Here is a 25,506-nt window from a genome sequence, read left to right on the forward strand (position 1 = left end):
CCTCCCTCCTTTCTTGTTTTCACGGGTATTTACCTGTGATATGGGTGGCTTTACTCATCTAGCCCCCATTGCACAGACAACTACCTGCACAAACAGGAGAAGAGAGAGAATATGGTACAACCCTGGTTATGGAGACTGGTTCCTACCATGTGACCCTGGGTCAGATCCAGCACAGAACCCTCAGGTCCAGTATCAAAAAGTTGCTGGAAATTAATGGATACTCCTCTAACAACTCCTTTTAAATAAGTATGTTTCCCTTGTAAAAGTAGAAACCTCACCAAAAACTACATGCATTTTTGATGCAGGTTTGGTGTAGCTTTAACTGCACTGTGTGCTTTCAAAACTAAACCATCATATACTTTCTACCCAACCACTCTCACCAAGCAGATATCAAATTCATCTCTTGCCATTACCCAATGGCACTATCCCCACAAAATTCACCATGCTTCCTTACTGTGCCCACACAGTATATTAGTCCCCAATGGCGCCCACACAGTATATATAATGTCACCCAGTGGCAATTCTCTCGAAGCAGCAGGCCTGCACCAAGCCACAAACAGCCTAAATGGCTTCCTACATTACATTCGTATTTAACTCCAATGCAGATAGAGCTGAATTAAGACATGGGGCCATCTTTCAACCAGATCCTAGTGGGTATTCACGACACACCATTAGGAGAATCGCTGATTTAGGAAGCCTGCAACAACCACATACCTGTAGTTGTGCCCAGGACCCACATACCTGTAGCATACAGACGTAGCTGGTAACCACATAGAATACATGAGAGGAATCTTCCCTAACTGTGCCAGTTCTGTTGTAACCATTGGCTTATACACCAGAGGATGTGTCATACAAGAACGCAATGAGGAAGATTTACTTATCCTTTCTAATACTTAATGTAAACATCTACATAATTTATCACAGTGATATAAATCGTTTGGTGAATCTTTAGACACTTTTGTCTACATTACCCATGGTTGGCTTACACTAGGTTCGCATTAGCATTGGGGTTTCCATTCCTATAAACTATAATGGGTTCCTCCTGATTTCCACCCGAAATTGATGGCGAGATCTCTCCACATAGTTCAAGCAGAATCGGAGACTGAATTCCAGAACAGTCACCCAACACAGATGTGACAGAAGCCTTACTTTGTACCAATATCTTATTTCAAAATTTTGGCACATGTTGCACCCTAATGCATGTCCCAAAAGCAGAATACATACATAACACAGAAAAAACACTCACACTACTGATATCACTGTGCATTGCTCTTATCCATCATAGAATGGGAGCAACAAACACCAGATGGAGGTTGATCCACCTGCATCAGTCATTATAATGGATGAAAGCAATGGTCCTTTAATAATGGTAGTGTGAACCTATCCATACCAGGTGCACAATCTTGCAATATTTTCTGCTGAACTGCCATAATCTGTGATGGTGTCTGGTGAGTTACTGTATCTAAGTATTTTATGTGTGATACTGCCTGCGAAGCTTAATATCTAAGCTTATCAAGAGAGACCCATGCAGCGCTACTTTCATCACCATGAAATGTTATCATTTGCATTGCTTTCTGTCTCTTCACACAGCCATTGTCAGGACAGGTGCAGCAGTCTGTGCTCCATCCATCAGCTCCCCACATCTTTCCCATATTTACGTGATGGGAGCAGGACTCGTGCGTTCATGTGGATGGAATTTCCTGGGTTGTGTTTACTTTGATCCTCGACTTTCTTTTCCTGAAACTAAAACTCTTAGGGTTTGTATAATTGCCTCAATTAGGTGATATTCCTTCACTGCTGATGTGCGGCCCCTGGCACCATCCCCACTGTGGTTGTGAGCTGAGTCCATGGAACCAATTCCTTCTCAAGTTCGATTTTTCCTAAAACAATTGGATGTTCTGATTGCCACACGGAATCTTACTAATAATAACACACCGGCAATCTCCAAGACCTTTTTCCCATCATCTTCAATAAGGACGTAGATGTCCAAAATATGGCTGTATATTACTTTAGTAATTGTTTGCTATGTGAAACTGTATGCTGATCCCATCCACTACTCTGTTACTGTATCTTGCATCAGTTTAGCTGCCCACAACTTCATAGCGACTACCCCCTTGTGTGTCCCTGGCCTTAAAGGGCTTTCCACCCAAATTTTTTCTTTGTTTGATGGCCAGTCATTACAATGAGCTCTAATAAATATTGACTTTGTCTTTTCAGGCGTCTGGTAGAGACACGGATCTCGGTAATTCCCAGAGGAGCTTTCACCAATGTCCCCAACATTAGCAGGATGTAAGTACTGGGAGGGAGCCAGGTGCCAACCAGTCATGAGGGTCACAGTGCACCAACAGGGTCCTCCTATATCACTACATGATACACATCACCACATTGCTACCGGTCACCAAATTGTTCTTATGTTACGCATCCCCTAATACACAGATGACTCAATGAGTATACACACTATCCTATTGTTATACACATTTAGCTTTTGTTACAAAAATCACCCTATACATATCATCCCATTTTTTCCATTTCTTTTTAATTCATTATAATAAAGAATGCAAATGTACAATAATAGTACAAACAAACTAACAAAAGGTGTGCTGTAGTATGGTGAATATTCTATATGTCAGCAATAGCTAGAAGAGTGCGTACAGGAAAATTATACTGCTAGATCCATGGGCACAAATAATTGCTTAATACCTTCTAATTATTATTATTATATGTAAAGAGCTTGATAATGAATCCTGCTTTGGAACACCTGGTCATGCTTGCTGGCGTCCTCTCTCTCCCCGCTGCAATTTTCTTACTGGCCGTGGGCGCTGTGTTCCAGTCCTTGTCTGTAGGCCCTTTAAAAACTCTAACCCTTGCAGTCTGCTCCCAATCTCCTGCACCTGTGGCCTATCTAAAGCAGCATCTCCCCCAGGAGTCAGCCTGAGCAAAATGCTTCCGAGCATGCTAGTGTGCTGCAGAGGTGATTCTCTGCCTTTTTACAGGTCCTGATCTCAAATCTGTTTCTTGTATCTGATTCTGTGCTGCTTGTTATCACCTCTGCCTGATGACATTGTGCTGCCTGTCCTGATCTCTATGTGATTAACCTAAAAAAACAACTATGCTTGCCTTGTTCTCAGCAAGGCAAGCATCTTTAGCCTGTACCCTTTGGTGCCATAGGGTAAACAGTGCTTCTATACTGGGACCTGTGGTAGTGAGGCTGCCTCATCTGTCCCAGACACAATTTGGGTGCGTTGCCGCTGTTCCTGGAAGTATAGACCCATTAGCAATGTCTCCATCATTCAGACATTGGCTGATGATGTCTGCGGCAGGGAGGTGAGATGAGTGCCAAGCTAGAGACAACACTACAACTGAAGCCTACAGATATATATATATATATATATATATATATATATATATATATAGTGCCTACAAGTAGTATTCAACCCCCTGCAGATTTAGCAGGTTTACACATTCGGAATTAACTTGGCTATGTGACATTTGGACTGTAGATCAGCCTGGAAGTGTGAAATGCACTGCAGCAAAAAAAGAATGTTATTTCTTTGTTTAATTTTTTTCTAAATTGTGAAAAGTTTATTCAGAGGGTCATTTATTATTCAACCCCTCAAACCACCAGAATTCTGTTTGGTTCCCCTAAAGTATTAAGAAGTAGTTCAGGCACAAAGAACAATGAGCTTCACATGTTTGGATTAATTATCTCTTTTTCCAGCCTTTTCTGACTATTTAAGACCCTCCCCAAACTTGTGAACAGCACTCATACATGGTCAACATGGGAAAGACAAAGGAGCATTCCAAGGCCATCAGAGACAAGATCGTGGAGGGTCACAAGGCTGGCAAGGGGTACAAAACCCTTTCCAAGGAGTTGGGCCTACCTGTCTCCACTGTTGGGAGCATCATCCGGAAGTGGAAGGCTTATGGAACTACTGTTAGCCTTCCACGGCCTGGACAGCCTTTGAAAGTTTCCTCCCGTGCCGAGGCCAGGCTTGTCCGAAGAGTCAAGGCTAACCCAAGGACAACAAGCAAGGAGCTCCGGGAAGATCTCATGGCAGTGGGGACATTAGTTTCAGTCAATACCATAAGTAACGTACTCCACCGCAATGGTCTCCGTTCCAGATGAGCCCATTAGGTACCTTTACTTTCAAAGCGTCATGTCAAGGCTCGTCTACAGTTTGCTCATGATCACTTGGAGGACTCTGAGACAGACTGGTTCAAGGTTCTCTGGTCTGATGAGACCAAGATCGAGATCTTTGGTGCCAACCACACACGTGACGTTTGGAGACTGGATGGCACTGCATACGACCCCAAGAATACCATCCCTACAGTCAAGCATGGTGGTGGCAGCATCATGCTGTGGGGCTGCTTCTCAGCCAAGGGGCCTGGCCATCTGGTCCGCATCCATGGGAAGATGGATAGCACGGCCTACCTGGAGATTTTGGCCAAGAACCTCTGCTCCTCCATCAAGGATCTTAAGATGGGTCGTCATTTCATCTTCCAACAAAACAACGACCCAAAGCACACAGCCAAGAAAACCAAGGCCTGGTTCAAGAGGGAAAAAATCAAGGTGTTGCAGTGGCCTAGTCAGTCTCCTGACCTTAACCCAATTGAAAACTTGTGGAAGGAGCTCAAGATTAAAGTCCACATGAGACACCCAAAGAACCTAGATAACTTGGAGAAGATCTGCATGGAGGAGTGGGCCAAGATAACTCCAGAGACCTGTGCTGGCCTGATCAGGTCTTATAAAAGACGATTATTAGCTGTAATTGCAAACAAGGGTTATTCCACAAAATATTAAACCTAGGGGTTGAATAATAATTGACACACACTTTTATGTTTAAAATTTATTAACATTTAACTGAGCAACATAACTTTTTGGTTTGTAAGATTTATGCATCTGTTAATAAATCCTGCTCTTGTTTGAAGTTTGAAGGCTCTAACTTATTTGCATCTTATCAAACCTGCTAAATCGGCAGGGGGTTGAATACTACTTGTAGGCACTGTATATATATATTATATAGTGGGGCAAAAAAGTATTTAGTCAGTCACCAATAGTGCAAGTTCCACCACTTAAAAAGATGAGAGGCGTCTTTAATTTACATCATAGGTAGACCTCAACTATGAGAGACAAAATGAGAAAACAAATCCAGAAAATCACATTGTCTGATTTTGTAAGAATTTATTTGCAAATTATGGTGGAAAATAAGTATTTGGTCAGTAACAAAATTTCATCTCAATACTTTGTTATATATCCTTTGTTGGCAATGACAGAGGTCAAACGTTTTCTGTAAGTCTTCACAAGGTTGGCACACACTGTTGTTGGTATGTTGGCCCATTCCTCCATGCAGATCTCCTCTAGAGCAGTGATTGTTTTGGGGCTGTCGCTTGGCAACACAGACTTTCAACTCCCTCCAAAGGTTTTCTAAAGGGTTGAGATCTGGAGACTGGCTAGGCCATTCCAGGACCTTGAAATGCTTCTTACAAAGCCACTCCTTCGTTGCCCTGGCGGTGTGCTTTGGATCATTGTCATGTTGAAAGACCCAGCCACGTTTCATCTTCAATGCCCTTGCTGATGGAAGGAGGTTTGCACTCAAAATCTCACAATACATGGCCCCATTCATTCTTTCATGTACCCGGATCAGTCGTCCTGGCCCCTTTGCAGAGAAACAGCCCCAAAGCATGATGTTTCCACCCCCATGCTTTACAGTAGTTATGGTGTTTGATGGATGCAACTCAGTATTCTTTTTCCTCCAAACACGAAAAGTTGTGTTTCTACCAAACAGTTCCAGTTTGGTTTCATCAGACCATAGGACATTCTCCTAATACTCTTCTGGATCATCCAAATGCTCTCTAGCAAACTTCAGACGGGCCCGGACATGTACTGGCTTAAGCAGTGGGACACGTCTGGCACTGCAGGATCTGAGTTCCTGGCGGCGTAGTGTGTTACTGATGGTAGGCTTTGTTACATTGGTCCCAGCTCTCTGCAGTTCATTCACTAGGTCCCCCCGCGTGGTTCTGTGATTTTTTTCTCACCGTTCTTGTGATCATCTTGACCCCACGGGGTGAGATTTTGCGTGGAGCCCCAGATCGAGGGAGATTATCAGTGGTCTTGTATGTCTTCCATTTTCTAATTATTGCTCCCACAGTTGATTTCTTCAATCCAAGCTGGTTGCCTATTGCAGATTCAGTCTTCCCAGCCTGGTGCAGGGCTACAATTTTGTTTCTGGTATCCTTTGACAGCTCTTTGGTCTTCACCATAGTGGAGTTTGGAGTCTGACTGTTTGAGGGTGTGCACAGGTGTCTTTTTATACTGATAACAAGTTTAAACAGGTGCCATTACTACAGGTAATGAGTGGAGGAAAGAGGAGACTCTTAAAGAAGAAGTTACAGGTCTGTGAGAGCCAGAAATCTTGATTGTTTGTAGGTGACCAAATACTTATTTTCCACCATAATTTGCAAATAAATTCTTACAAAATCAGACAATGTGATTTTCTGGATTTGTTTTCTCATTTTGTCTCTCATAGTTGAGGTCTACCTATGATGTAAATTACAGACGCCTCTCATCTTTTTAAGTGGTGGAACTTGCACTATTGGTGACTGACTAAATACTTTTTTGCCCCACTGTATATTTAAATTTTATATTATATTGTTTGAGAGGTTAGGGGGCTGTATGTGGGGGCCACTGAGTGAACATTGGGAGGTTTTTGGCCACTAAGGTGACATGATACTGTGCAGGGGTAAAAGACTGAGCGCAAGACGCATATGGACCCAAGGGGGGGGGGGGCCCTCCCCACCCGGGATAACTAAACCAAATCTTACCCCTAAGAAATAAAGGCACAGACACATTAGCTTGGGTTAAGTGGGGGTCGGCCACAGCTTTATTATTGAAAATAGACATGTCAGCAGAAACCTGTTGCCCCAAGTTAGAAAGAGGGAGGGGAGCGCGCCACAAGGAATGCCCAGGCACCGCTAGCGGTGTGCATGTCTGTTGTATCCAGCGGTGGCGCGCCTTATCCGGAATAAAGTAAGGGGAGGGGACAAGGTCCTGCCGATCATGCCAGCTGTGACACCTATGGAAACAAATAAATAAATAAATAAACAAAGAAACACAAACAAACCAAAATTAAATATATGCAAAAAACCACAAGAAAACTGAAGGCAAAACAAACTCGAACCAAAGACCAAATAAAGGGGAATCAAATCAAAAAACCCCGGCAGAATGCTAATAGGAGAAAGGGAGGGTGGGAGGGAGATGGACCCCCTTCGACGCTGGCGGGGATCCGAAAGGAAGTCCCCGCCCAGCGCCGAAGGTTAAGAAGGGGACGGAGCGCGCCGCACACCCCCCCCCCCCCGTCCGCGTCACCACGGCGACGTCAGACGCCGGGAGGGGAGCGGAAGGGAGGGGGGAGGAGGACGCATGCGCAAAACGCGCACAGTCAGAGCCCGGGCCGCTTAGGCAACGGCCCGGACCTAATACTATGTGGCTTCACCTGGACATATTTTATTGTGTGGTGGGAACTAAGGAGACATTATCATTTTGTGTTATATAGTGAAGGACACTATTATTTTGCTGGGGCACAAAGAGACTTTGGAGTTGGTGGAATCAAAAGAGACAAAGGAGGGGGTTAGGGTTATGATTTAATGCAGTCATGTGTAGGTGCATGCTGCGCATGCCACCTCACTTGTCTGTATTTGTGTCCTCTAAAAGCTGGGAAATATGTTTTAACCCATTCACTGCCAAGGGTCTCTGGAAATTTTGCACCTCCAGTAACCAGAGCAATTTTCATAGTTTTGAGACGGACAAATCAAACCTAAATTGCAACATTAAAAAAGCATCCAACCCCCCATACCTATATATTTTCTTAAAGTAGACACCTGAAGCAATGTCAGAATGCCATTTGGTACTCTATACAAACAGGCACCTTCATGCCATTTTGATTTAAAGCAAATGTTTTATGAAAAAATGCAAATAAATGTATATTAGTTGCTAAAAGCAGAAACCAAACAAAAAAACTATATGCACCAAACCTCCTAAAAATAAGAGTTCATGTGCAGAGTTCATTCATATCACTATGGCCTACACCCGCATGCACGAGTCTTCAGAAAATCACCAGAACTGGAAGGAACAAAAATCTGCTTTGAAGCTGGAAATGTTACAAAAGTATCTTCCTATAAAATGTAGGGATTAGAGATGAGCGAACACTATTCAGAACAGCCGTGACCGGGATATTCCCATGTCATTAAGTTACTGAAATTGAATTAACATGTAACAAAACATCCCACCCAACGGAAAAACAAACTGGACGCACACACCAAAGTACGATGGGATAAAGCGGCCACAACAGCCAATTTATTGATTAATTACACATATCATGAACAACAACACTTTATTAGAGGAAGGTCGAGCAGGGTCAGCATAGTAAAACGGGCAGTCCGTCCGCAATCTCCCAGCCGCAACGCGCCGACACGGGATAGGACAAAACCTGGTACTGCCTTGTACTCCATCTTAAACATTAATAACTTTATTATCGTGATAAACAAAGACATGGCAGAGGTACCCTTCACCATGGGTCCCCCATATTTTACACCGGAACTCGGAATTACAGCATGCCCTGCCTGACCTTCCCACCGCCGGCTGTCGTGACAGAAATGACGGTTGACCTGAAAAAGAAAGAAAAAACAACAAGACACCAAACCAAGACACCAGGGTACAAGAAAGAAAAAACGCCAAAAAGGGAGGGAGGGAGGGAAAGTTCCAGGTGAGGAGTGAACAAGGGGCTGGGAAGGGACAAACACTAAATAGCCCCCCTTATAGTAAACAAACCCACCCCCTGACCGGCCACTAACCCCAAACAAACCCACTCCCGCCAAAATATTAACCCCTGTTGTAAAAAACCTCTACCTGCATGACTTGACAAATCCCTGTCATGCGGGCCTATGCTGAATTCTCCAGCTCCGGCCCTTCCTTGACCGGGATATTCCCATGTCATTAAGTTACTGAAATTGAATTAACATGTAACAAAACATCCCACCCAACGGAAAAACAAACTGGACGCACACACCAAAGTACGATGGGATAAAGCGGCCACAACAGCCAATTTATTGATTAATTACACATATCATGAACAACAACACTTTATTAGAGGAAGGTCGAGCAGGGTCAGCATAGTAAAACGGGCAGTCCGTCCGCAATCTCCCAGCCGCAACGCGCCGACACGGGATAGGACAAAACCTGGTACTGCCTTGTACTCCATCTTAAACATTAATAACTTTATTATCGTGATAAACAAAGACATGGCAGAGGTACCCTTCACCATGGGTCCCCCATATTTTACACCGGAACTCGGAATTACAGCATGCCCTGCCTGACCTTCCCACCGCCAACACTATCATGTGTGATCCCTTACACATGAGAGTCCGCCCAAACGCGCAGAGCTTTTTCGACACCCTCCTGCAAGGCTAAGATCCAAATGTCATACCCCACATCATTGAGGTGAACCCCATCTCGACTCAAGTGGCCGCTGTGTGGAACCTCTAAATCCCTATGGCGAACAATTATACCGCCATTGCGAGCCACAAAGGCCGAAACAGAGGTGTTAACTTTCCGCCTGGCCTTATTCAATTTAGCAACAGATCGCGCATGGCGCCAAGACAATCGTGCGACTATTTCGGACCACACTATCACGACACCCGGGTACATGGACCATATGCGAAGCAGATCATATTTAATATCTCTGATGAGCTCACGGGAGGAACGAACGCCAAGATCATTACCACCCGTATGAATCACCAGGACGTTTGGGGGTCGATCCATCAGGGAATGAAAATGCAAAATAGGTAACAATGCTTGCCACAACATGCCCCCCCTACCTATCCATCTCACTACAGCTTGCGTACGGGGAAAACCCAGTTGCCTACCATTAGGCCTAACTGCGGCTCTGAGGGCTCCCCAATGCACATAAGAGTGCCCCACTATCCAGACCAGGCACGGGGCAGCATCTGAAAGAAAATGCAGGAAAAAGGAACAAGAGTAATACAACAGAAATAATAGGCAACCGAAATACTAAAAAACAAGCAAATCAATCAGCAGAAGCAGACGGGGGGCAGGTCTGCAGCAAATGAGGACGAATGTACAGGCGATAGCGTGTAGAAGCCCAACGGCCAATGCGCATGACCGCAGCTTCCGGCAATCCGCATCTGGCGGCCTCGGTGGCCGCCCCAATGCGAAAAGAATGAGTATTATATTGATCAGGCGACATGCCTAAACTGCTCAAGACGTTACGAAAAAGTGCAACAAATTGAAAGCGAGAAAGGGCTTTACCCGACTCGTGAATCAAAAAGGCCCCGCCGAGGGCGGGCCGCACGGACAAAAACCTCTTAACCGAAGCAACTGGACAAGAAGAGGCACAAGGGACAGGGAACAAACGGACGACGACACCTCTACCCTCCTGATCCGTTTTGCTACGCGAGATCTGACAAGAGACGGAATCCCCGTCCACCGAAACGTGAGACCACAACAAACCATCATGAGCTAGGGTAGAAGAACTGACCAATTCACTAATACGAAACGCCCCAAAAAATGCTAAAGAAAACGCAACCCCAAACAACTGAGCTTCGTAAACATCCCTACATACAACCAACAGTTTGGAAAAAATGGCTTCCAGCAAATCAAAGGACACCGGGCGCCTCGCGTCCGGGGGGTGCGAGGAACGTCTGAAACCCACAAGAGCCCGTCGGACCAAGAAATGCTTGGTGGTATCGGGCAAGCCAAAAAATTTTAGCCAAAAAGAAAGTGCCGACAGGCTCCTGCAAGCGACAGACTTCGACCTACCCTGAGAAAAATAAGAACCCAGCCATGAAAGTACTAATGAAACCGGGGCACCCGAGTAACAGTCATGCCCTACCGTACTGCAAACACACGACCACTCCTGCCAGATCCGGGAATAGGCATTCCACGTGGACGGACAAAGGGAGCGACCCACCAAGGTCAGGGCTGTCCGAACGCCAGATCCCAGAGGTGACCCGGGCAAGGGATTCCATGAAGTTCTGCCTCCGGTGCCAAGGCCCGAAAACGATCCCACTGAAAGCGAGAAAGAGCGTCAGCGATAGAATTAGTCACCCCTGGGACATGCCGAGCGGACAGCCAAACATTAAAAGATAAACAAGTAAGGACCAAGCGACGAACAAGACGAATGACAGGAGGAGAAGAAGCAGTTAAATGGTTCAACACATTCACCACGGAGAGATTGTCGCACCAAAAACGAACACGCTTATTGCAAAACAATGGACCCCAAACTTCTACTGCAGCGACAATAGGAAAGAGTTCGAGTAATGTGAGGTTACGGGTCAAACCGGCCTGTTTCCAAGAAATGGGCCACTCGCCAGCAAACCATTGACCCTGAAAATAAGCTCCAAAGCCAAGACTGCCAGAGGCGTCGGTATGTAAAGAAAGGTCAACATTGTCACACCAGTCTTCTTGCCACACCGACTTGCCATTGAACTGAGCGAGAAAGGAAGACCAAACCCGCAAATCAGACCTGTGTTCGGCCGTAATCCTCACGAAATGGGCAGGGCTAGAAATTCCCGCCGTCGCTTGCGCCAAGCGCCGACAAAATATTCTCCCCATAGGGATGATGCGACATGCGAAATTAAGCTTACCGAGGACAGACTGCAATTGGCGCAACCGAACTTTCCTGTAAGCTACCAACTGATCCACCTCCTTGCGTAACACCTCAACCTTATCCATAGGCAATCTGCATTCCATAGCAATGGAATCGATCTCTATGCCCAGGAATTTAAGGTTGGTGGTCGGTCCCTCCGTCTTTTCAGGAGACAGAGGTATGCCAAAACGTTGGGCTATGTGCTGTAATGTAGAAAGAAGGACCGAGCACACCGGAGAACCTGCCGGACCAATACACAAAAAATCGTCTAGGTAATGTAAAATAGAGTGTAACCTGGACTCCTCCCTGACGACCCACTCAACAAATGTGGCAAAACGCTCAAAATAAGAACACGATATTGCGCAACCCATCGGGAGGCACCTATCTACATAGTAAGAGCCCTCCCAATGGAAACCCAACAAAAATAAACTGTCAGGGTGAATAGGAAGGAGGCGAAATGCAGATTCCACGTCCGCTTTGGCCAGAAGGGCCCCAGGGCCGCAGCGTCTCACCCAATCCACCGCCCTGTCAAATGACACATATGACACAGAGCACAACTCCTCGTCAATACCGTCATTAACGGACAATCCCTTAGGGAACGACAGGTGGTGGATCAGGCGAAATTTATTCGCCTCCTTCTTGGGAACGACACCTAAAGGTGAAATATGAAGATTACAGAAAGGAGGAACAGCAAAAGGCCCTGCAATCCTACCAAGTGACAGCTCTTTATCTAGCTTATCAGACACCACTTCAGGACGCATGCGAGCCGACTTCAGATTACGAAAACATGGTACAGAAAACGGAACCTCAGAGGGGATGACAAAACCGTCCCTAAAACCGTCCAACAAAAACTGAGCCGTGCATCGATCAGGATAACTATTTAGATAGGGAAGCATCGGGTCTAGCTGAAGCGGTGTCATCCCTTTTTGTAGCGGCATCAGACTGCTTTGCTCTAAGTTTTTTAAAACAGTGTGACCCTGCATGCGATCCCCCGCAATGAGAGCATTCGTGTTTGAAGCGGCAGGTGCTGCCGAATCTGCACTGACCTTCATTGAATTGCCAACAATAACCGGGACGTTGCACCGTGGAGGACGCCTGTCCCGAAGAAGGCACCCCTGCACCGGATCGAAATGGCTGCGGCGGTAACCTGGCAGCCACCATGAGACTCATCCACAAATTAATGTCTTTGTGATCCCACCGAATTGATGGCCGGACCACCTTCCTCTGACGAAACTGCTCGTCATATCGAATCCATGCGGTCCCGCCATAAACCCGGTAGGCCTCACCTATAGATTCCTCATAGCAGAATAAAGCCGAACAGTGCTGGGGGGCCTTCTCACCTATGATACTAGCCAATATGTGAAATGCCTGTAACCAATTTGCGAAAGTACGCGGTATCAAGCGATACCGGCGTCTTTCTTCCTCTTCTTTCTTGGACTCAGTGAGTTTGACTCTGTCTAAATTGAACTTCTCAAGAGGCAAAAGAGAAAATATCTCCACATATTCGTCCTTCCATATCTTCTCTCTAACCTCCAGCTTAACATGCGCCCCCAAGGGGCCACTGAAACAAAGGTAGATCTCGCCCTTCGCTGCATCATCTAATCTGACCGGATCAACCGCCACCTCACCCTGCGACTTCCCCGCCGTCTCAGCGCCAGCAACAAACGGCACAAGAGGCGAAGGTGCAGGAACAGCCGCAGGAGGAGGGGCCGAGGCCGGAGTAACCCAAGCAGCAGCAGGAGATGGAGAACTAACTGTTGGTACATAACTATCAATAAACTGCCTCACACTAGCAAATAGGGTAGACAAAGGGTCTGGGGAGGGGGAATAATTAGCTGAAGGGCAAGAAGGGTTCAGGGAGGGGAGAAGCCCTGACCGCAAAGAAGGAAGGGGGTGTCGTGACTCACCAGGCTGGCTCCGGTGGAGCGCCGAGGCAGCCGCAGCTCCGGATTCGTCTGGAACGTGGTCCAAATCCCGGTAGTCGACCTCCTCATCAGAGGAGGAAGGAGGAGACCTGGTGTGATGATGGTGGGAAGCATGGCGGCCGCCGCGGACAGGTCTGCGAAGATCTAGCTCCTGGAGCGTGGCTGTAGTGGACCGCTGTGGGTGACGATGCTGAAGCTCAGACGCCGGATCCTGATGGGCAGCAGGCAGTGCAGAGGAGCGCCGTTCAGCTGGCACTGGGGACAATGCAGGACGAGACTCCGCCCCCCGTGGGCGAGCCGCTGCACGAGACTTCTTTGCAACCCTTCTTTTAATCCTGTGGCTTGGGCCTGCAGAGGGTCGGGATGTGGAGGGAGAGCGCTCTGGAAGGCGGAGCTCGCGATCCTGAGACTCCGCCTCCGTAGCCATGGCGTCAGATCGGCGTCTTCCGGTGGGCGGGGCCATAATTGCAGAGGGCCCGGCTGCATCGCGAGATCCCGACGCAGCCGCTGATGTCACCGCGCCGGGAGTAGGAGGGGCTGGAGCAGCTAGGCCGGAGTCAACCGTGGAGGTAGGGGAGCCATGGCGCCGTGCGGATGGATTCCGCCGTCTCCGCACTGTCTCACCTCGGGAGGTCTGCGCATCGGAGACAGCTGCAGGAGGCGGCGGGTCCCTTGGGGGGCTCCGGGCACGGCGCCGACGCTTCGGAGAGGCTGATGGGCTGAGGCGCTGCGGCGGTCGTGACGGCCTGGCAGGTCTGGATGAAGCAGCCGAAGGGGGCACCGCTGGAGGGGAAGAGTCATCTGGAGGTGAATCAGGCAAGGCCGCTAACAAAGTGCTGCGCAGCCAAGCCGCTCCATGAATGGCAGAGAGACGCCGGATGGAGTCCTGCAGGATTCGTTCGTCCGACATGACAGCTCTGGGGAAAGTTCCAGGTGAGGAGTGAACAAGGGGCTGGGAAGGGACAAACACTAAATAGCCCCCCTTATAGTAAACAAACCCACCCCCTGACCGGCCACTAACCCCAAACAAACCCACTCCCGCCAAAATATTAACCCCTGTTGTAAAAAACCTCTACCTGCATGACTTGACAAATCCCTGTCATGCGGGCCTATGCTGAATTCTCCAGCTCCGGCCCTTCCTTTCCAAATAGCACGCTCCCATAGAAATGAATGGAAGCGGCCGGCACGCAGACTTTGCCGGCGGCCAGTCGCTTAACCCCCCACATACCGGCTACGTCCATTCATTTCTATGGGAGCGTGCTATTCGAAACGGCTGTTTCGAATAGTGTTCGCTCATCTCTAGTAGGGATTACACACCATGAAAAGTAAGTGAACCCCTAAACCCTATATATTTTTTGAAAGTGGACAACCTGAAAATCACAAATGTCTTAATGGGTCATCGATAGCCACATCCACCTTCATGCAACTTTGTGACAAACACAATAAATATTTTTGAAAAAATGCACTAAAACCCATGTTCAATCTCAGATTCATATACAAAATACATTTAAAACATTAGCTTAAGGTGTATACAATATGTATATATACTATATGTACTACAAACATCAACTACAACAAGAGCTCGGACTCCCAAAAACAGTAATACAGAAGACAGGCAGGATTTTGCTGTTATTCACTAACATGTTAAAAATCTATACTGCACCTACCAAACTGTGACTGTGATACCAAAATCTAAATTTTTTCATATTACACAGCATACCGTATATAAAAACACAACTTAATGTTTCATATATACAACCACCTTCATGAAACTTTGCAGCAAACAGAGATTGCAAGCAAAAATTGCACAAAAATTCAAATTTGCAACTAAAGTGCGACTCAAGCAGTCCCTTTCTGCAAACAAAATGTACTTTCCAAAAAACTGCAAGATGTGAGGAGTTCATACATACCACACATGTATATACCCATGTATTTACAGGTGCGCGTGTTAAAGAAACACCAAAATCATAGAAATGCGCCATCTCATTTTGTGCATGCAAATTAAATAGGATGATAGATTTGATGATAGAGCTTAAAGGGATTCTAGCATTAAACTACCTTTTTTTTCGAATGAACACGTCGGAATAGCCTTAAGAAAGGCTATTCGTCTCCTACCTTTAGACGTGGTCTCCGCCACGCCGTTCTGTAGAAATACTGGTTTTAACCGGTATGCAAATGAGCTCTCCAGATTCCGGTCCAAAATACGGGTAGTCGCGACTGGATGCCAGCGCAGTGCATCGGCATTCAGTCGCAGCACTCTGATCTGGATTAGGCCCAATGAATGGGCCTACTCAGGAGTCGGGAGTGTCTTCAGTACTCAAAGTAAAAAGAGAACCTGGATTGCGCATCCATGTATGACTAGCGCTACACCAAACACCCATTCCTTCATAACTGTTCTCAAATAAATGCACATATTTATGGGTAAAGTGAGAGTATATCATGACTGTATTAATTGATTAACTTATGAAGAACCTCGTTTACCATAGCATTAACATAACTTGTCTCGAAATGCTATTACCACTGCAGGCACGATGGGCATGTAGATTGTTTCACCAAGTGACTTGTCTGTTCCTTCTCTCAACCTTCAATAAATAAATTTGAACACAAAACACTTCAATGCTAATGATTTTGCATGGACATTAGCATCGGACACTAGCTGTCGGACACCGCCACCAGTGTGAACTCCCCCAACAGCTCAGCTATATGTGCATGACATCTGTGGCCACATGACTGACATTCAAATGGCATTTTTCAGGAGGATAATGCTCACTCCTCACACAGCAAGGGTTTCTAAGGATTGTCGCTTCCAGATTACCACCCTTTCTTGGCCTGCCCAGTTGATTTATCTTCAATCGAGCATTTGAGAGCACCTGGGACACCTATTAGTGTGCTGGATGTTACAGGTCCTGCTGCAAATGTGCCGCAGGAGACCATACGGAACCTGTATGCCTCAGAGCTCAGTCGTATCTCATCTTGTATCTATGCTAGATTTCACCCAGCAGGTTAATAGAGCCTCCTGAATTGTGCAGTCCCGTCCCCCCACCACCACCACCACCAAAAAAAACCCCACACTTTTTTGCTCTAGTTATTATCACCATTTGCTCTAATATTGTAATCACATAATATCAGCATTACATTTACACATAAAAAAGTTTAATTTGATTCCATCAACTTCTACTTAGTGCATTATTTTTTTGTGAATGAGTATATATTATATATGTGTTGTAAATACAAAGAACAGGATTTTACAACAGAACCCTGGACATTCTCTACTGGTTGTAAAAAGGTTTATTAGACAACTCAATAGGAAAAGGGACTAGATGCTTACTAGATGCTTACCTAGCAACAAATTAGACTTGATATATAATTAGGATGTATTACAGCTTTCTGTTGGATGCAGTGGATGACTAATTTATATCCTTTTGGGATATCCAAAAAAACATTTTTTTTATTAGCACCAGTATATAAACGCCATGTATTGACCCTTGCAAGGGTCTTTGTCAAGCGTATCCTTGATAAAGATCCTACGGTGAGTCATTATGTATTGTCTTTGTATTGGTGCTAATAATGAACTGTTTCCATATACCGTACTTTTTCACTTTATAAGACACATCAGATGATAAGACACACCCTGGTTTTAGAGAAGGAAAATAGGTAGAGATGAATGAACAGCGATCGATCGAGTACATGTTCGATCAGATATCAGGCTGTTCGAGATGTTCGATTCCAGTCGAACACCAGGTGGCAAACTCACTAAAAATTTGATTCCCCTCCCACCTTCCCTGGTGCTTTTTTTGCACCGATAACTGTGCAGGGGAGGTGGGACAGGAACTACGACAACAGAGGCATTGAAAAAAAATCGGAAAAAGTAATTGGCTGGCTAAATCAGGTGACTCCCAATTTATACGAATAGTAGATTTAATATCCGGTTCATATGAGACTGTGAACTATGTGATTGTGAGACAGGGATAGATGTACCAGCAGGGTTAGCTAGGGATAACCTTTATTTAGGTGGGAATGTTACTCACCCAGCTCTTTGGGGCTCTATCTGGTTGGGATCCGTGTCAGCTTGCGATATGCAGGAGCTGACTTTTTCCCATAGGAATGCATTGACCAGCGTTGATTGGCCGAATGCCATACAGAGTACAGCATTCGGCCAATCAACACTGGTTCTGCCAGAGGCTCGTCTGTGAGGAGGCGGAGTCTAAGATCGGACCAGAATGGAGACTGCTGTGGACCGATCTTAGACTCCGCCTCCTCCGGCAGAACCAGCGTTGATTGGTCAAATGCTGTACTCTGTATGGCATTCGGCCAATCAATGCTGGTCAATGCATTCCTATGCCGAGATGTAGCAGTACTGGCTGTGCGCTCAGTTTGGCTACACCGGAGATAAAGCAGAGTAACGCTATTTATCATGTTTGATCAACTCCCCTGGGCCTCTTCTCCCTATACTCTGGGGTCTGAAGAGATTTCACCCCCCACTTTGGATAGGAAAAAAAGTGAGTCTTAAGCAAAAAATATGGTATGTAGTGAAGTTTTTTCCATGTAGTCACCTAATATCCTCCATCCTATAATTACTTCACACTCCCTAGTTACTCGGTCAGTCCCTGGTAGAAGCCCGTATATACAGTAGTATGTTTCTATATTGTAGCACAGCCGATATTGTATTGTACATAACACGATGACTTCTACTCTCTGCAGTTTTATAACTTTGGACACTGAACTGAGAAAAGTGGAATCTAGAGCCTTCCAGGGACTTGGAAAGATAACTGAAATGTGAGTATGCCCCAACTAACACCTGGAAAATTAGATAGGTAGGATTTACCAATTTCACCACTTTTAATTCCTCTCAAATGGTCACATGTCGAGTTGTTTTTTTGGGCTTAGTGTGGGTGGTACTTTCTCCGTTCCAAATTCAATATCAGCAGGGGAGGTGAAGTACCTAATTCATGATGATGTCAGCCGGTCTAGATGAATCTCCCAAAAGTGTTGATTGCACTAGGACTTTAGAGTTAGTAATAGAAACCAACAATTCTGAAACCTCTATTCTTGTCTATAGCAGAGCTGGTCTTATAAGTAGATCTATTCTGGCCAAAATGGTGAGAGGAGGGACAGAATTGTCATTGACTAAACTTTCTCAGTGCAGAGAGAAAAAGTAAGTTAACAGATTTGTACAAATTTGAGGAGTTTTGGACCATTTCTCCTTGAAGATGTGTGGATCCACTGTGCCACTCAACTGATTTGACGTGAAGCTACTCCTGAGGGTATTGTCCAAATGATCCCTCGGTTTATACATTTTACGCCCCCTGTGGAGTTCTTATTACTTTAGGGAGCCAGAAGGGTACAGGCAGAGATGTGATCAATGGCCAAGATGAGGTGAGGGCAGGCAGAATTAGTTTGTAATAGTGTTCAGTGCCATTGTTCCTTCAGATATGGTATTCTGCATTTGTGCTATAAAGTTCCACTTTAAGAACAATAAAACAAACAAACAAAAAAAAAATCTTCACCCCAAACCTCATGGACTACTCTATCAAAGAACATAAAAAAAGGAGACAGAAACTTCAACATCAGTGGCAGAAACATCAATCACTGAAGGATAACATCTCATGGACCCTAAACCTCAGGAACTACCAATCAGCCATAAGTAAGAAAAAGTCCACCTTTCTGTTACAAGACATAGAAAATGCAAGGAACAGGGCAGCACAGGTGTTCCTCCCCGCTCCACAGTACAGCGCGATAGGCGCTGCTGGGCAGAAGGGCATCCCTGGCTAACTGTCTGAAACGCCCTTCTGACTATAAAGCGCTACGGTACCGGGACCGATAGCGCTTTACCCAGGGCACAGATCAGCTTTCCAGCAGTATATGGAACTGCCTGTCCCCCAAACCATGAAAGGTCCTCTTTAAGTGAAACACCTTATTTACCACCTAATTCTTGCTGAAGTCATTTGCACTTTGGATATTTCTGTTTGCACTTTTTCTTTAACCTGTATGTTACAGGATTACAAATCTCTGGCCGCACCCATCCTTATTATTTTAGTGTAGACTGTAGTAGTATTTGAAATTGGGGGGTGAAACGGTGCTTTGTCTTTCTTTGATGTGGTACAGGGGCATACGGTGTCTGTGGTGGAGTCTCCTTGGTTGTGGACGTTCAGTCGCTATATTAGATTACTTCCAGCAGGAGTGGGGGTGGGTTGGGGGTCGATGAGGCTGCGGCTGATGTCTGAAGGACGAGGTCGGTATAATTTGGATCACAGAAGAAATAAGATGCTGTGGGCGAGGAGCACCTGCGACATCTCTGTCCACTGAGCGGCCTCATTTCTGCTTCTCAATTAATCCGCCCTCATTTGTTTAGGGTGGGAGACGGTTGGAAGACCTGAGCACCTGGTTCCCCAGAGAGTATGGAGGTGGGGAGGAGGTTGTACAAGTCATCTGCTTATATATTATACACTAACATATACACTGATACACACAGAGACATACACACAGACACAGGCATATACACTGATGCATGTAAAGATGTACACATAGAAACATACACATTGATATACAAACCTATATATAAGTATATACACTAATGCACACAGACAAACTGCTATGCAAGACAAACTACTATGTCTATGAAAGACACCGAATCACACACATACAGAGACATACAAGGCATGTTTTTTTCAGAGAAACAGCGGTGGAAATACTCCACCCAGGTAGGGTTACTACAGAAATAGTATCAGAGAACAACAGTGTTGACCACAGTACCCTGTAGTGGTGATGGCCAGAGTTACCCCATAACAGGGATCGCCACAATGCCTCCACAATGGTGTCAGATGTGGTGTCCCCATAACAGTGGCAGTAACAGTGCCCCAAATAGTGTCTTTTGCACCCCCATAAAAATGTCATCCACTCTCACAGTACTGATATATAGCCTATGCATTTCGGGACAAAAATGTCCCTTACGTTCTATCTGTGCATTGACCACTGAAGCTATGGATTGCTACTGTGTTTCCTTTTTTATCCTATATGATTAAAAGTTACATTTTTTTTTTACAACATGGGTACTGATACTTTTTTATTGACAATTTTGTGAGGATAAGTGATTTCTGGGGTCAGACCTCTGGGACTACAGTGTAAACTATCAGGAGAATGGAGGGCACAAGTTTCCCTGTCAGCTCCATGTGAATGGAGTGCTGATGCACATGTGTGGCCACTGCTCCATTCACTTTTGTGGGACTGCCAGGACAGCAGCTGCCCCATACAAGTGAATGAAGCGGTGACCTTGCATGCACACCACTGTTCCATTTACATGTAGCACACAGAGGAACATTTGACCCTTCATTCTCATGATCGTGGGGGTCCCAGAGGTCAGATCCCAAGCAATCACACTTTTCTGCCCTATTATGTTGATGAGGGATAACTAAGGGACAAAATCCCTTAGTGACAGACACAGTTCTCTCTTTTTTTGCGTGGCAGTCCCAGAGACTGTAGCCATCCTGTGACTTCTAGTTCCCCAGCCCCTTACTCCAGCATCGGTCTCTTCTTTTTACCACAGATGCCAGTAGGGACTCTGCAGGTAATTGCCAGTTATGTTATTTTAAGCTCCTGGCCTGTGAAAACTTTATGTAAGAGAAGAAAATGAAAATAAACCTGCGGCAGACGACGTTTGTTTATAAGGCGCGATCCTGGCGGCTTGTAGGGCAATTATAGAAATGAGGAGGCTTGGAAGAGCTGGCAAGAAATCAGATGCCGAGTGCAGATTCTTCTGGATACAACTGTGCAGTAAATACCCTGATATCAAAGTGTAAGCTCCTGGGCTCACACCTAGCATATATCTGGCATTATAGAGCATAGTCTACAATATTTGATGAGTTATTCCCAACCTGCATTTACTCCTGTTACTAATCTACTCTATGTCGCTCGGTTCACATCTGTGCTTGCTACTCCGTACCAGGATTCTGTACCCTTCTCAAGCAAGCAGTGCTTTTCTCTCTGCATTTATATTCCTTTTTGAGCGAAAACCCAACGGAAACCACAGTGAACCCATTATAGTCTATGGGGTCCACAGGTTTCCTAAGGTAACCGCGTTTTTATGCGGATTAGGTTTCTGTTCGGTGGGTCCCCTTGTGGACCCCCTGAATGGAAACCCGTGCACAGACATGAACCAAACCTGTATGTGTATAGTCATATATATTTACACACAAATGTAACCATCTTCAGCTTTAATCTGATAACTTGCTGCACATGGTAACTCGCAACAAAAGCCACTACTGAAAGCAATGCAAAAAAAGTCGAGATAAAGTGATAAGACCACCAACCCAATCCAGCAGATTTACAGCTTTTGTCGTATTCAGAAACCGGAACTTGATAATGTTGTCAAGGGTGGGACTTGTCATTTCAGGGGCCACAAACAAAATGAGTTCTCTTCCTCTAATAAAATTTTTGTCATTTTGTTTATCCAAAGTGATTTATACAAATCAGGGTCTCTTGGGCAATGTCTCTGCTGTATGTGATGCAGTGTTGCCTCCAATTTGGCTAATTTACACTAATTTACATAAAATGAGAGCGCCTATCAGGTGAGATATTTTGTTGGCCATTTGAAACCTGGTGGCAGGTCCTCTTTTAGTAAGTTAATTAGCATTCTTTGCCTCATTCCTGCATGTTAAGTGAAGGTGTTCATCAATTATTTTTTTTTTCGTTACCCCTGGTTCACATTAGCGTATGTGTTCTGTCCGGAAGGAGTCCACATGGAGACACCCTTCCCCCCCCCGGACGGAAAACAAGCGCAATTGCAAGCGCTGTGCTGTAAAAGCACCCGGACCCCATAGATTATTTATAATGTGGTCCATGTGCTTGCTGTGCACTGCCTGCGCAGGGGTGTCAAACTCAAATACATAGTGGGCCAAAATCGCAGTCGCAGGGCAACTTTGACGATTATTGGAAACATGTTTACAACTGAGGAAGTTTTTGCTTTTTATCAGATATAACAATGAACCTTTTCATATGGAAACAAACTTAAGTTTTGTTTAATGCCCTCTGGCACTGACAACTGAATTCTGCACTGAATTTAATGCACTGTCAGCTTTGACAGTACGCACCCCAGTGCCAGGGATATAGGTGCCGTTAGTTTTGCCATCTTCACCTTTAGAAGGATGGGCCTTAATGGGAGGTAAGGAAAGCGCCCCTCTCACAATACAATGCTATGCGTTCCTTACTGCGCAGTGGAGAGATATTGGTGCCAAAACTACTGGCACCGATTTCTCCTGCACCCGGGTGCACATCAGGAAAGCCAACAGTGCACTGAATTCAGTGCACTGTCAGCTTTCTAGCAGTATATAATACCGCAGATGCCAGAGGACGTGAAAGGTTCTCTTTAAACATAGAAGCTTAATACAGTTTGCTACACTCTGATCTACTCTACTAGACATTCTAGAAGACATTTGGTATGTTCTCGTAGGCCAAATATAATAACACTGCAGGCCAGGGATGTTACACTAGGTGGGGGGTATAATACACCCCCTCTCTGCATGTCCCCTTCCAATACACCCTATATGCTCCCTGGAATGCCCTCTCTCAAAATTTTGCATTCCTGCATTTACGTAGCCACGTATCCATTGCCAACCTACCAAAACAAACGTAGCTAGGCATTGTGATCTGCAGCCTTGCTGGAGGGATGTTTGGCTCAGCAGCTCTGGCTCCTCGTGCTGGATGAGCTCTATTAGCAATGACACTAGTGTGAGCATCCTGTGTTTGAAGAAACGCACATGTTTCTAGACATAGGACAGACTTTCGGTCAGCACTCAACCTGCCACTTGTATGCTGAGTAGAGGGTCAGCCAAATCCTGTGTTGTGCTACGCCCGCTGACATCATGCTGACAGGGATTATAGCTGATAAAGTTTTGATCAGAACACATATGGATTAGGTTATAGCATGACTGCTTTCCTCCCTGCTTAACCCCTTCCTGGGGCAAAACTGGCCACATAATTCTTTCTATGATAGATATCCTGTTAGCCAGTACAAGAGACACTTTGTACCTCATACTTCAGTGTTGTCACTCTTCTCTAGTCATGTGAATTCTGCATTTTCCAGAATGTTGAGGTCCAATGAGAGATTGTAACTTTGAGAAAAGTTTGGAGATTCTGGCAGTGAGGACTTTGTGTAGACTCAGGCCTGGTTCATATCTGCATTTGGGTTTCCACTCGGGGAGTCCACTTGGGGATCCCCTGAATGGAAATCTATACGCATAAGAAAGTGGTTACTTGGGAAATAGACTATAATGGGGCCTGTGTGGTTTCCACTCAGTTTCCGCACCAAACATGTGGAGACTTCACATGTTTTGTGTAGAAACCATACGAGCCTCCATTATAGTCTAGGGGACCGCGGCTTTCCTTAGGTAACCGCTTTTTTATGTATATAGGTTTCCGTTCAGGGGTCTCCAAGCAGACTCTCCAAACAAAAACCCAAACGCAGATTTGAACCAGGCCTCCGAGTACACTATTATATCTGGGTAAGATGGTAATATGGCCTCTGAACCTACAGATAGTACTCTCCTCTCTGAGCAGCACTATGGGCATCTTCTTCTACACACCCTGTATTTTTGTATTTGCCGTTTCTTGCTTTTGCTAACCATCTTTTTACCTTTTTTTTTTTTTCGTCTATTGCAGAGAAATCCGAAGTCTTATGAATCTGAACTGTATTGAACCTGGGGCATTCCAGGATTTGCCAATGCTGAATTATCTGTGAGTACAATGGGTGAGGGCAACGTGCGACCATCTTTGCATGTATAGCAATGTAGGTGTGGTGTACATGCATGCTCAGTCACAGTCCTCATTCCTGTATTTATGCTGCTTGTCAGAGAAGAACCACAACCATGCCAGTATACAACAAAGATGAGAAGACTGCTTAAGATGACTGACTTGTGAGCAAGCATGTACCATTTCTTTTTATTGTTTCAGATTTTATGTTACAAATACTGTATTATCGACCTAGCTGTATGAGAACTAAGGGGGCGTTCACACTACCGTTGGTGTCCGTTATGAAGGTGTCCGTTTAAAAGAAAAAAAAACGGACACCTATCATAACGGACATTAACGGACACTAACTGATGCTAACTGATGTTAATGTGTCCGTCTTTTTAACTGATCCATTTAATGGATCAGTTAAAAAAACGGACACATTAGTATCAGTTAGCATCAGTTAGTGTCCGTTTTTTTATACTGTCCGTTTTTTTCTTCTTGCTGTTTATGCTTTCTGAGCATGTGCAGAAAATAAACGGACAGAAAATAACGGACTGTAACTGATGGCCATCAGTTACTGTCCGTTATATGTCCGTTGCCCATAGACCTCAATGTTAAATAAAAAACGGACACTTTCTGTCCGTTTTTTCAAACGGACAGAAAAATCCTGCATGTGTGATTTCTCTGTCCGCTTGAAAAAACGGACATGGTTGTTAACGGACCCTTACACTGGGTTCACACCTGCGTCTGGGGTCTCCGTACTATGGTTTCCGTCTTCTGCATGCCAGAAGACGGAAACCATAGACCGGGTCCGGCCGTGCGCGTCGGTGAGCGTTTTGCGCTCTCCGCCGCGAAACCGGATTTTTTTATTCGGACACAGAGTACTGCATGTCCGACTCTGTGTCCGGATTATAAAACCCGGTTTCGCGGCGGAGAGCGCAAAACGCTCACCGACGCGCACGGCCGGACAGCTTTCTCACCCATTCAAATGAATGGGTGAGAAAGTCTCCTGCAGGTTTCCGTATCCTGCCTGTGTTTTAGGCAGGAAACGGAAACCTAAGTACGGAGACCGGGCCGCAGATGTGAACGAGCCCTTAAGGACACAAACGGACACAAACGGACAACAGATGAAATCCCATTGACATTAATGGAAATTGTAACGGACACAGCTAGTGTCCGTTGCTAAAATCTTG

General features: G+C 45.4%; 1 protein-coding gene across 1 annotated transcript in view; it reads left to right on the forward strand.

Annotated features, from left to right (window-relative positions):
* TSHR (thyroid stimulating hormone receptor) overlaps nt 1-25,506 on the forward strand; it is a 75,377-nt gene that overhangs the window by 21,031 nt on the left and 28,840 nt on the right. Inside the window, exons 3-5 of the mRNA XM_075282362.1 lie at nt 2,218-2,289; nt 18,290-18,364; nt 24,242-24,316. Of these exons, the coding sequence (XP_075138463.1) occupies nt 2,218-2,289; nt 18,290-18,364; nt 24,242-24,316 (222 nt within the window). The remainder of the gene's footprint in view (nt 1-2,217; nt 2,290-18,289; nt 18,365-24,241; nt 24,317-25,506) is intronic.

Source organism: Leptodactylus fuscus, chromosome 7 (genome assembly GCF_031893055.1).
Source record: "Leptodactylus fuscus isolate aLepFus1 chromosome 7, aLepFus1.hap2, whole genome shotgun sequence".
In the NCBI taxonomy this organism is placed as follows: domain Eukaryota; kingdom Metazoa; phylum Chordata; class Amphibia; order Anura; family Leptodactylidae; genus Leptodactylus; species Leptodactylus fuscus.